At 35.3% G+C, this 12,701-nt stretch overlaps 1 protein-coding gene across 1 annotated transcript in view; it reads right to left on the bottom strand.

Annotated features, from left to right (window-relative positions):
* Window positions 1-12,701, bottom strand: part of MAATS1 (MYCBP associated and testis expressed 1) — a 142,953-nt gene that overhangs the window by 79,381 nt on the left and 50,871 nt on the right. Inside the window, exons 8-10 of the mRNA XM_029215154.1 lie at window positions 11,608-11,765; window positions 9,436-9,618; window positions 8,389-8,531 (exon numbers count right to left, since the gene is read on the bottom strand). Of these exons, the coding sequence (XP_029070987.1) occupies window positions 8,389-8,531; window positions 9,436-9,618; window positions 11,608-11,765 (484 nt within the window). The remainder of the gene's footprint in view (window positions 1-8,388; window positions 8,532-9,435; window positions 9,619-11,607; window positions 11,766-12,701) is intronic.

Raw genomic sequence — 12,701 nt, 5'->3', positions numbered from 1 at the left:
CATGTACCAAAATGTTCACTGCAGCTCTATTTACAATAGCCAGGAGATGGAAGCAACCTAAGTGTCCATCATAGGATGAATGGATAAAGAAGATGTGGCACATACATACAATGGAATATTACTCAGCCATATAAAGAAACAAAACTGAGCTATTTGTAATGAGTTGGATGGACCTAGAGTCTGTCATACAGAGTGAAGTAAGTCAGAAAGAGAAAGACAAATACCGTGTGCTGACACATATATATGGAATCTAAGAAAAAAAAATGTCATGAATAACCTAGGGGTAAGACAGGAATAAGGACACAGACCTACTAGAGAATGGACTTGAGGATATGGGGAGGGGGAAGGGTAAGCTGTGACAAAGTGAGAGAGTGGCATGGACATATATGCACTACCAAACGTAAAATAGACAGCTAGTGGGAAGCAGCCGCATAGCACAGGGAGATCAGCTCGGTGCTTTGTGACGACCTAGAGGGGTGTGATAAGGAGGGTGGGAGGGAGGGAGAGGCAAGAGGGAAGAGATATGGGAACACATGTATATGTATAACTGATTAACTTTGTTATAAAGCAGAAACTAACACACCATTATAAAGCAACTGTACTCCAATAAAGATGAAAAAGAAAAAAAAAAAGAAAGGGAAGAACCTACAACCAAGATTACTCTACCCAGCAAGGATCTCATTCAGATTCGTTGGAGAAATCAAAAGCTTTACAGACAAGCAAAAGCTTAAGAGAATTCAGCACCACCAAACCAGTTCTAGAACAAATACTAAAGGAACTTCTCTAAGTGGGAAACACAAGAGGAGAAAAGGACCTACAAAAACAAACCCAAAACAATTAAGAAAATGATCATAGGAATATACATATCGATAATTACCTTAAACATGAATGGATTAAATGCTCCAACCAAAAGACACAAGCTTGCTGAATGGATACAAAAACAAGACCCTTATATATGTTGTCTACAAGAGACCCACTTCGGACCTAGGGACACATACAGACTGAAAGTGAGGGGATGGAAAAAGATATTCCAGGCAAATGGAAATCAAAAGAAAGCTGGAGTAGCAATACTCGTATAAGACAAAATAGACTTTAAAATAAAGAATGTTACAAGAGATAAGGAGTGACACTATGTAATGATCAAGGGGTCAATCCAAGAAGATGATATAACAATTATAAATATATATGCACCCAACATCAGAGCACCTCAATACATAAGGCAACTGCTAACAGCTATAAAAGAGGAAATCAACAGGAACACAACAATAGTGGGGGACTTTAACACCTCACTTACACCAATGGACAGATCATCTAAAGTGAAAATAAGGAAACAGAAGCTTTAAATGACACAATAGACCAGATCGATTTAATTGATATTTATAGGACATTCCATCCAAAAGCAGCAGATTACTGTTTCTTCTCAAGTGCGCACGGAACATTCTCCAGGATAGATCACATCTTGTGTCACTGATCAAGCCACAGTAAATTTCAGAAAATTGAAATCATATCAAGCATCTTTTCTGACGACAACACTATGAGATTAGAAATGAATTACGGAAAAAACGCAAAAACCACAAACACATGCAGGCTAAACAATACACTACTAAATAGTCAAGAGATCACTGAAGAAATCAAAGAGGAAATCAAAAATTACCTGGAGACAAATGACAATGAAAACATGACAATCCAAATCCTATGGGATGAAGCAAAAGCAGTTCTAAGAAGGAAGTTTATAGCTATACACGCCTACCTCAAGAAACAAGAAAAATCTCAAATAAATAATCTAACCTTACAGCTAAAGGAACTAGAGAAAGAAGAACAAACAAAACCCAAAGTTAGCAGAAGGAAAGAAATCATAAAGATCAGAGCAGAAATGAATGAAATAGAAACAAAGAAAACAATAGCAAAGGTCAATAAAACTAAAAGCTGGTTCTTTGAGAAGATAAACAAAACTGATAAACCACTGGCCAGACTCATGAAGAAAAAGATGGAGAGGACTCAAATCAATAAAAATAGAAATGAAAAAGGAAAAGTTAAAACAGACACTGCAGAAATACAAAGCATTCTAAGAGACTACTACAAGCAACTCTATGCCAATAAACTGGACAACCTGGAAGAAACGGACAAATTCTTAGAAAGGTATAACCACCCAAGACTGAACCAGGAAGAAATAGAAAATATGAACAGACCAATCACAAGTAATGAAATTGAAACTGTGATTAAAAGTCTTCCAACAAACAAAAGTCCAGGACCAGATGGCTTCACAGGTGAATTCTATCAAACACTTAGAGAAGAGCTAACACCCATCCTTCTCAAACTCTTCCAAAAATTGCAGAGGAAGGAACACTCCCAAACTCATTCTATGAGGCCACCATTACCCTGATACCAAAACCAGAAAAAGATACTACAAAAGAAGAAAATTACAGACCAATATCACTGATGAATATAGATGCAAAACTCAACAAAATACTAGCAAACAGAATCCGGCAACACATTAAAAGGATCATACACCATGATCAAGTGGGATTTATCCCAGGGATGCAAGGATTCTTCAATATACGCACATCAATCAATGTGATAAACCATGTTAATGAATTGAAGAAGAAAAACCATATTATCATCTCAATAGATGCAGAAAAAGCTTTCGACAAAATTCAACACCTATTTATGATAAAAACTCTCCGGAAAATAGGCATAGAGGGAACTTACCTCAACATAATAAAGGCCATATATGACAAACTCACCACCAACATTGTTCTCAATGGTGAAAAACTGAAACCATTTCCACTAGGATCAGGAACAAAACAAGGTTGTCCGTTCTCACCACTATTATTCAACATAGTTTTGCAAGTTTCAGCCACAGCCATCAGAGAAGAAAAAGAAATAAAAGGAATCCAAGTTGGAAAAGAAGAAGTAAAACTGTCACTGTTTGCAGATGACATGATACTATACACAGAGAATCCTAAAGATGCCACCAGAAAACTACTAGAGCTAATCAATGAATTTGGTAAAGTTGCAGGATACAAAATTAACGCACAGAAATCTCTTGCATTCCTATATACTAATGATGAAAAATCTGAAAGAGAAATTAAGGAAACACTGCCATTGACCACTGCGACAAAAAGAACAAAATACCTAGGAATAAACCTACCTAGGGAGACAAAAGACCTGTATGCAGAAAAGTATAAGACACTGATGAAAGGAATTAAAGATGATACCAACAGATGGAGAGATATATCATGTTTTTGGACTGGAATAATCAATATTGTGGAAATGACTATACTACCCCAAATAATCTACAGATTCAATGCAATCCTTACCAAATTACCTATGGCATTTTTTTACAGAACTAGAACAAAAAAATCTTAAAATTTGTATGGAGACACAAAAGACCCCGAATAGCCAAAGCAGTCTTGAGGGAAAAAAGCAGAGCTGAACGAATCACACTCCCTGACTTCAGACTATACTACAAAGCTACAGTAATCAAGACAGTATGGTACTGGCACAAAAACAGAAATATAGATCAATGGAACAAGATAGAAAGCCCAGAGATAAACCCACGCACCTATGGTCAACTAATCTATGACAAAGGAGGCAAGGATATACAATGGAGAAAAGACAGTGTCTTCAATAAGTGGTGCTGGGAAAACTGGACGGCTACATGTAAAAGAATGAAATTAGAACAGTCCCTAACACCATACTCAAAAATAAACTCATAATGGATTAGAGACCTACATGTAAGACCGGACACTATAAAACTCTTAGAGGAAAACATAGGAAGAACACTCTTTGACATAAATCACAGCAAGATCTTTTTTGATCCATCTCCTAGAGTAATGGAAATAAAAACAAAAATAAAGAAATGGGACCTAATGAAACTTCAAAACTTTTGCACAGCAAAGGTAACCATAAACAAGATGAAAAGAAAACCCTCAGAATGGGAGAAAATATTTGCAAATGAATCAACAAAGGATTAATCTCCAAAATATATAAACAGCTCATGCAGCTCAATATTAAAGAAACAAACAACCCAATCCAAAAATGGGCAGAAGACCTAAATAGACATTTCTCCAAAGAAGACATACAGATGGCCAAGAACATTAAAAGCTGCTCAACATCACTAATTATTAGAGAAATGCAAATCAAAACTACAATGAAGTATCACCTCACACCAGTTAGAATGGGCATCATCAGAAAATCTACAAACAACAAATGCTGGAGAGGGTGTGGAGAAAAGGGATCCCTCTTGCACTGTTGGTGGGAATGTAAATTGATACAGCCACTATGGAGAACAGTATGGACGTTCCTTAAAAAACTAAAAATAGAATTACCATATGACCCAGCCATCCCACTACTGTGCATACACCCAGAGAAAACCATAATTCAAAAAGACACATGCACCCCAATGTTCATTGCAGCACTCTTTACAATAGCCAGGTCATGGAGGCAACCTAAATACCCATCAACAGATGAATGGATAAAGAAGATGTGGTACATATATACAATGGAATATTACTCTGCCATAAAAAGGAACGAAATTGGGTCATTTGTAGAGACGTGGATGAATCTAGAGACTGTCATAATGAAGTAAGTCAGAAAGAGAAAAACATCGCATATTAACACATATATGTGGAATCTAGAAAAATGGTACAGATGAACTGGTTTGCAGGACAGAAATTGAGACACAGATGTAGAGAACAAATGTATGGACACCAAGAGGGGAAAGTGGCCGGGGGGTTGGGGTGGTGGTGTGATGAATTGGGAGATTGGGTTTGACATGTACACTGATGTATATAAAATTGATGACTAATAAGAACCTGCTGTATAAAAAAATATATACAATTAAAATTTTTTAAAAACCAATACAAACATTAAAAATAGTGTTTATGATAAACAATAAAAAGAAACCCAATTAAAAAATAAGCAGAGTATCTGAATAGACATTTCTCCAAAAAAGATATACAAATAACATGAAAAGGTGACAAAATTCATTAATTATTAGACAAATACAAATCAAATCCACAGTGATATATCCCCTCACACACTCTAGGATGGCTACAATAAGAAAGATGGAAAATAACAAGAGATGGAAAAGATGTGCAAAAATTGGAACACTCATACATTGCTGGTGGGAATGTAAAATAGTGCAGCCACTTTTAACAGTCTGGCAGTTCCTCAAAAAGTATAATATAGAGTTACCATGTGACGCAGAAATTACTCCTAGGTATAGACCCAAGAAAACTAAAAAACATGTACATGAATGTGCATATCAGCATTATTTATACAAAAACAGACAAAAAGTAGAAACAACTCAAATTTCCATCAACTGATACGTAGATTAACAAAATGTGGTATATCCACACAATGGAATATTATGCAAGTATAAAAAGTAAGTAAATACTGAGACATGCTCCAACATGGATGAACTTTGAAGACATTATGCTACATGAAAGAAGCCAAACACAAAAGGCCATATGTTGTATCGTTCTATTTATATGAAATGTACAGAATAGGCAAATCCATAAAAAGAAAGTAAATTAGTGGTTGCCAGGTGGTACGGGGAAGAGGGTAATTGGGTGTGACTGCTAATGGGTATGGGGTTTCTTTTGAGGACGATGAGAATATTCTGGAATTAGACAGTGTTGATGGTAGAACAATCTTATAAGTATGCTACAAATAACTGAATTGTATACAAGGGTTAACTTTATGGTATATGAATTATATCTCAAAAAAAGTAAATGATTCATACAGACTTTCTGAGACAAATAAAAACTGAAGGAGTTCATTTCCAGCAGAACTGCCCTGTAATAAATGGTAAAACAAGTTCTTCAGGCAGGAGAAAAATGACATACGTCAGAAACTTGGATCTATATAAGAAAGGAAGAGTGGAAAAGATGGAATAAATAAAGGTAAAATGAAATATTTTTTCTTATTTTTAATTGATCTAAAGGATAACTGTTAAATCATAGTGATAGTAAAATGTATTGATAGTAAATGATATGATAGTAAAAATGTATTGGGTGATTATAGCATATGGATCAATGAAATGAATGAGCAATGTCACAGGGACAGTAGGGAGGAATTGGGAATAATCTACTATAAGGTATCTGCATGACACGTGTAGTTATAGTATTATTTGAAGGTGGATTTAGATTATTTTATATGTAAAATCACATATACTATACTAGTTCACAAAGCAAGCCTCACTAAATTTCAAAGAATAGGTATCATACAGGCTAAGATCTCTGACGATAGAGCAATTGAGAAATTCATTAGAAAATTAGTTACAATTCCTGCATATTTGGAAATTTTAAACACACTGTTAAATACTCACAGGTCCAAAAATCACAATGGATGTTTTAAAAAATTAGATATTAATGATAATGCCAAACTATATGTCAAAACTAATGGGATGTACCAAAATCAGTATTTTGAAGGAAATGGTTAGCTTTAAATATTATATAAAACTGATGAGTGCCTGAAAATTAATGAGCTACATATCTATTTTAAGTTAGGAAAAGAAGCACAAAACTAACCCAAAGAAAGTAGAAAGAAAGATAAAATAAATATGAGTGGGAATTAATGTACCTGAAAAAAATTTACATAGAGAAAATCAACAAAATCAAAAGTTCAAATGTTTGAAAAAAATACCAAGAAAATAAACAAGCCTCCAGTAAAATTGATTAAGGAAAAAGAGTTAAAGCACAAATAAATAATATTATGAATGAAAAGAGTGGGCATGATTATAGATAAACACTAAAAAGATTTTAAAGTATCGATAATACTATCAACAACCATATGGAAAAAAATCTGAAAAGTTAGGTGAAACGGAATTTGTAAAGAAAATATAATTTACCAAAATGCTGCAGAAAGTTCTGTAAGTTGTAAGGAAATTGAAGGAGTGCTTACAATTTTTCCCATGAAGAAAACATCCGTCTCAGATAATTTTATATGAATATTCTACCAAACTGAAGAAAAAGATCATCTCAAACTTATTTAAACTCTTTTCAAAGTAGGAAAGAAGGAATACTCCCCAATTCATTTCAGAAGACCTGTATAACTCTGACACCGACGCCACATATAGTCAAACTGAGAAAGAAAAATAAGGCCATTTCACTCATGAATACAGAATAAAAATTCTGAACAAAATATCAGTAAATCAAATCCAATAACGTATAAAAATAATACATCCTGACCAAGTTATGTTCCTAATAAGTATGTGAGGACAGATTAATATCTGTAAAAAACTATAAATATTCCTATTACAATAATAATTTTTTAAAGAAAAAATATATAATTATCTCAATAGATACAGACAAAACATTTGATAAAAATCAACATAAACACATGATTAAAAAGCTTCAGTGAATTAGGAATAAAAGGGAACTTCCATACTCTAATAAAGAATATCTACCAAAAATCTTACAGAAAGTGAGAAAATGATAAACATAGAATTCAGAATCGGTAAATGGAGATGGGGATAATGTGGGAAAGAACCACACAGATATAAGTAAATGATTATCAAGGTCCTAATTTTTATCTTGAGTGTGGGCTCCCATGGATCTTTATGCTATTACTAACTGAACAAACAAACATACATGGACCAGTGATGAGGGTATGTCTTAAATCAGTGAGTCTCAAAGTGTGGTTCCTGCAGCATCAGCATTCCCTAGAAACTTGCAAAAAATGCAAGTAATCCAGCCCCACCCCTACTGAATCAGAAACTTTGGGGGTGAGGCCCAGCAACATGTGTTTTAACAAGCCCTCCAGGTGATTCTGATGCAGGCTAAAGATAGAGCACCACTGTCATATACTAAGGATTCAAATGTATCCAAGTGTGAACACCTATAGTCCAATTAACAAAAGAGAAAGCGAAGCTGACAGATGAAGCTATACAGCTGGCTCATGGGAGATGACCGTCAAACTTTCTCATTTAGTTGAGTTTAAACTAGATGAGTGGGATGCTGAACATGACTCCCTTTCTTCATGAGGCCCTGGTAACAAATCTAAAAGGGAGAAAATGAGGCCTATTACACTATTAAAATCAACAGTAATCCTGAACCCTAGAAACTTGTTACACCTCAGTGTTGTGTCACATTTTATTGTGTAGATCCAAAGTCAGAACAACTTTTAGAAAGTAGCGTGACTTCTGCAAATGGGGAGAATAACCTCTAAGAGGTTTTCCTACAGTTTGAAATGAGGGGGAAAAGCACTGATCGGCACAGCACAGGTAACTGGTAGAAAAGTCTAGAGAGGAGAAAGAATGTAGGCTTGTGTGTTGAGAACTACTGGACATTGCTGCCCAAGACAAAGTACAATTTTTGGAGTGTAGTATATCTCTGTAAAAGTCACACTAGAAGCATCTTGTCTTCCAGATAAGAATTATACCTTATGAACCTCTGCCAACTCATGGTCCATCCTTGCAGCCCTCTTTAGAAAACCATCTTTGGTGGTAGTGACTTTTGGTTCTGGAGGTCTGATTCGGGGTTGTGTCACAAAATCTGGGAGACATGACTCAAGTTCGACTAATCCTGTAGGAAGGAAGTACATGTTTAGAATCTGGTGCTTAAATACATCATTTGAAAGCATGCTGTTAATTTTAGTAGCTGTTTGCCAAGTGGTTTCATTTAGAATTATTGATAAGGTGTATCTCATATAATTGAATTGTCCCTGAAATATAAAGGAAATTTCTATAAAATTAACTTATATTCTTGGTGACTTAGATTATAAAATAAGAAATGCATTCTAAAATGAAAACATTGCCCTACAAAAATGTAACATTCCACAATAATAGACAGAAGATTATTGATCATATGAAACATGGCACCACCATTCTAAAGTGGATGTACACCAGGTTATCATATTCAGCTCTGGAGATGGTCAGCAGAGGTGCAAGTTCACTTGTGTGACCATCAACTCATGATCTTGGCCATGTGATACTCCAACCTCTCAAATGAAATTTAAATAGTTTTAAAAAGCCTCTCTTGGACTTTATAACAGGTATAACCCTCTCCACTAATTTATCCCCTACTTATCCATTCCCTTGCCCACTAGTTTTCTGGCATTTCTTCATAAAGAGCTGATTTCATTACATATTTCTTGTTTGCTTCACAAACCTGGTATAAAATCTTTTTCTATTTCATTTTTGCAAAACTTTGATTTTACTGACATTAAACATGTTTAAATATTTAGTAGTTTACTGACTTTACTCCTTAATAAATTGTTGCATAGTGTATCCATTTATTTATTTGGGTCTTAGAAGTTTTTATTGGTTTCTATGAACTCATATTATTAATAATACTAAACATGTAACTGCTATTTCTTGCAAATATTTTAATTTTTGATTAGCTTTTAATCTAAACTGCTATATTTTATATATTTATATTTCTAAGATAATCCTCTTATACTAGACTTGTAATTATGTGAATTGCTTACCTTCATAAGTGTTGAGATAGTGGTTTTTTACTACAAAGTCCTCTGAGTTGTTGTCTGTGAAACGACCAAGGCGAGATAGAGGTCCATAGACCTGTGATGCATAATCAGAATAATCCTTGATGATATTTCTTCTCTCCAACTTCCCTTCTATATTCTTTCCCTTTCCCAAAAGTTTTCTGATTGCTAAAATAAAACATACCTCCATGACTATCTCCAAAATATTGTTCTGAATGGTCCAAATGCAGACTAGTAAACCATAGTTTTATTCACAGGAAGGCTACTGAACTGAATGAATTTCATTATGATCACTCACTGCAGCCAGAACACTTAAAACATAGATCTGACATCTGTGTGATCCAGATTGTCATGAGACAGGTGGCCATGACAGAAGCTGAATCAGCTAGTGTTCTCAATTGGTACTCATCAAAAATCTTTTATAACTGCATTCTAAGCTCTGGGCCAGAAAGAGGTATTCAATGAAAGTTTGTCAAATGAATGAAAGAAACTCAAAGTAACTGAAAACTACATGTTCAATAGAGACTGAGGGAATTATTCTCTCCTAAGAGAATAATTAAAAGGGAAGGAAGACTACAGGTTCTTCAAAAATTTCTGTCCATCTTGGCTAACACCAGAATAAATCAGAATATATCCAAGCTTATAGATTTCAGAATTGTTTGGCAGTCTCAGCTGTACACTGTAGTTTACTCATCTAAGGAGTCAGGCTTACTACTTCCACCTGTTCCTTTTCTTTCAATCCCATCACAGACCCATCCCCTTTTGAAGGCTCTACATCATGCACTCTCAATGGGTGTAAAACAATATGAGATTTTGAAGTCACAATTGAAAGAGGTGGTTGCACTTGCCACTGCTGCCTTTTGGATGTTATTTATATTTGATCCTCAGTGCTTCTGTGTGTGACTTGGGATTTCATAATTACATAAAAATAGTTTACATTTTAATAGTCATTTATAAAAATTAGTCAACCCATCATTGGTTATATCTAGTATTGAAAAGAAAAAACTGTTGACCATATCTAAATGCATACCTAGCACCTAGTTAAGTAAAAAGTCATTTTCTCACACACACACAAAAATTCAGGGGCATATAACAGTGAGAACAGATAACAGGGACCTGACTTATCTGGGGGTGGGGGTCCTTGAACGTCTCCCCTGAGGAAGTGACATTTGAGTTGTGCCTTAGCCTGGGTTCCCCCACAGGCAGAACCTGAGACAAAGGCATGCGTACAGGTAGTTTGTTTGGGAAGGTGATCCCAGGGGGCAAGAGAGAGGGACAGGAGGAGTAAAAAAAAGAAAGTAAGTCAACCCATCACTAGTTATGTCAACTACTGAAAAGAAAAAATGTTGACAGTATCTAAATGCATAGGTGCAGCTAGTTAAGTTAAAAGTTATTTTCTCACATCAAGAAAAAGTTTAAAAGTTCACTAAAAATAACTTTTAAGGGATTAACTTAATTTTTTGTAATTGTTTTGCTAGGAAAAATATTTTGAATAATTTTTAATGTGATTACATTGCTATTATGTGCATAAACTGCTAATTTGCATATATAAGCGATGCGTTACAATTTTTATAAGTAAATTAATTATATTAAAAGTCACTCAGCAAGTATAGCAAATAAAGCTAAATGCTAATAAGTTAAATTTTCTTAATTTAAATTTAAATTTTTTATTTAGTTATTCTTAATCCTCCACTGACTCCTCTTTTTATGTATAAAGTACAGATATATTTATAGTACATAAACAGATATACAGTATACCTGTGGTATTAAAATTTCATGGCAGGGGGATGAATTGGAAAAAAGATGTCTGAATGTCTTTTTTAGTGGAAACAATGAAAAAAAGGTTGAGAAACAGGGCTCTCTATCCAGGGCCTCAGCCCATGAATATGGGGAGCCTAACACCTACACACACAAACACACACACGCCCCATAATGTCAATAACTTGACTACCTGTTAGAACATAATTACTTGATTTTCTTAGTGAGGAATTTTCCTCCACCCTTCTACTTTTGAGAAATAACTCATCTCCTGTTCCTTATCTATTAACTAACACTAGGACCAAAAAAGAATTATATCACAGTTAAATCAGGTTTGGTCAAAGACCCAAAGCAGAGCCAACTTTTCCATTCTCCTCACGGTTCATACTGCACCATCACCTGATACATGTGTGTGGTGAATCTGTGCCAACTTTGCCTCCTTCACCTCCTGCAGTTTAGACCACTGGGCATTCAAGCACGCCATGTTTACTTCATTTTGATTCTCATCACGCTTCTTCAGCAGCTCTTTTAGAACCTCCAGGCGAATCTCCTGCAGTCTTCAAGTAAATCACAAAACATAAAGAAGTCTACAATCTCTCAAATAGGGTGCTCTACTACAGAGAAAGGGAACACTTGCCATAAACAGAAGCTTCTCTTTGGGCTGGTATCATATTCATGTATCTTAAAAAGACCACTCTGGCAAAAGTGTGACAAATGAATTGGGGGTTTGGGGTGGCAACTCAATAGTGAGTCTCTGTATAAGAGGAATATGTATGGGTGTAGTTCTGAAGGACAAAAAAGAGTTTGCTAGGTAGATGGGGTAAAAAAGGGTTCTCCAGGCAGATGGGCCTAAGTGAACAGCGAATGTTTGTGCATAGTTCCAGGTCGACTGGTATTGCTGGAGGGTTAAGTAATAGGAGGAGTGAGAGAAAATGAGGTTGTGGCATGCAGCCTTAAGGGGTGAATGTGAAAATGCCAGCAGCTGACACATATAGATAATTATTCTTCGCTTCCCTTCCCTTCACCTTCACCTTGTTCTCCCAGGACTACCTTGCTTATGTGTACATATGACTTCAAAATTTGTACTTCAGACCAGGTATTTCTGAACCAGAACTTCTATCTACTTGAATCTCCAGCTATATCCCCTGACAACCTCAAAAAAACCTCACTCATTCTATTCCCCCAGAAATCTACCCCTTCTCTTACCTTCTTCCCTCCTCTAATGATTCCTTCTCTAAAACACTTCTTGTATCTGTTCCCTAGCCCATGTCTTTGTCACCTCTCTCCTGACTTGGACTCTGGTTGTTAGTCTAGTCTTTCCCCCTTCCAATCTTTGTTCCACATAGTGGTCAACATTTTCCTTTCTAAAATGGAGATTTGAATATTTTGCTCTTACTTAAAAATTTACACAGTAATTTATTCAGTCATTCATTTGTCAAATATTTATGCCAGGCAGGGAATAAACAATGGTGAACAAGATAAAATACGTTGTC

Source organism: Monodon monoceros, unplaced genomic scaffold, assembly GCF_005190385.1.
Source record: "Monodon monoceros isolate NGI ecotype Baffin Bay Population unplaced genomic scaffold, NGI_Narwhal_1 Super_Scaffold_11, whole genome shotgun sequence".
Taxonomy (NCBI): Eukaryota; Metazoa; Chordata; class Mammalia; order Artiodactyla; family Monodontidae; genus Monodon; species Monodon monoceros.
This window is presented reverse-complemented; position numbering and strand designations above follow the sequence as displayed.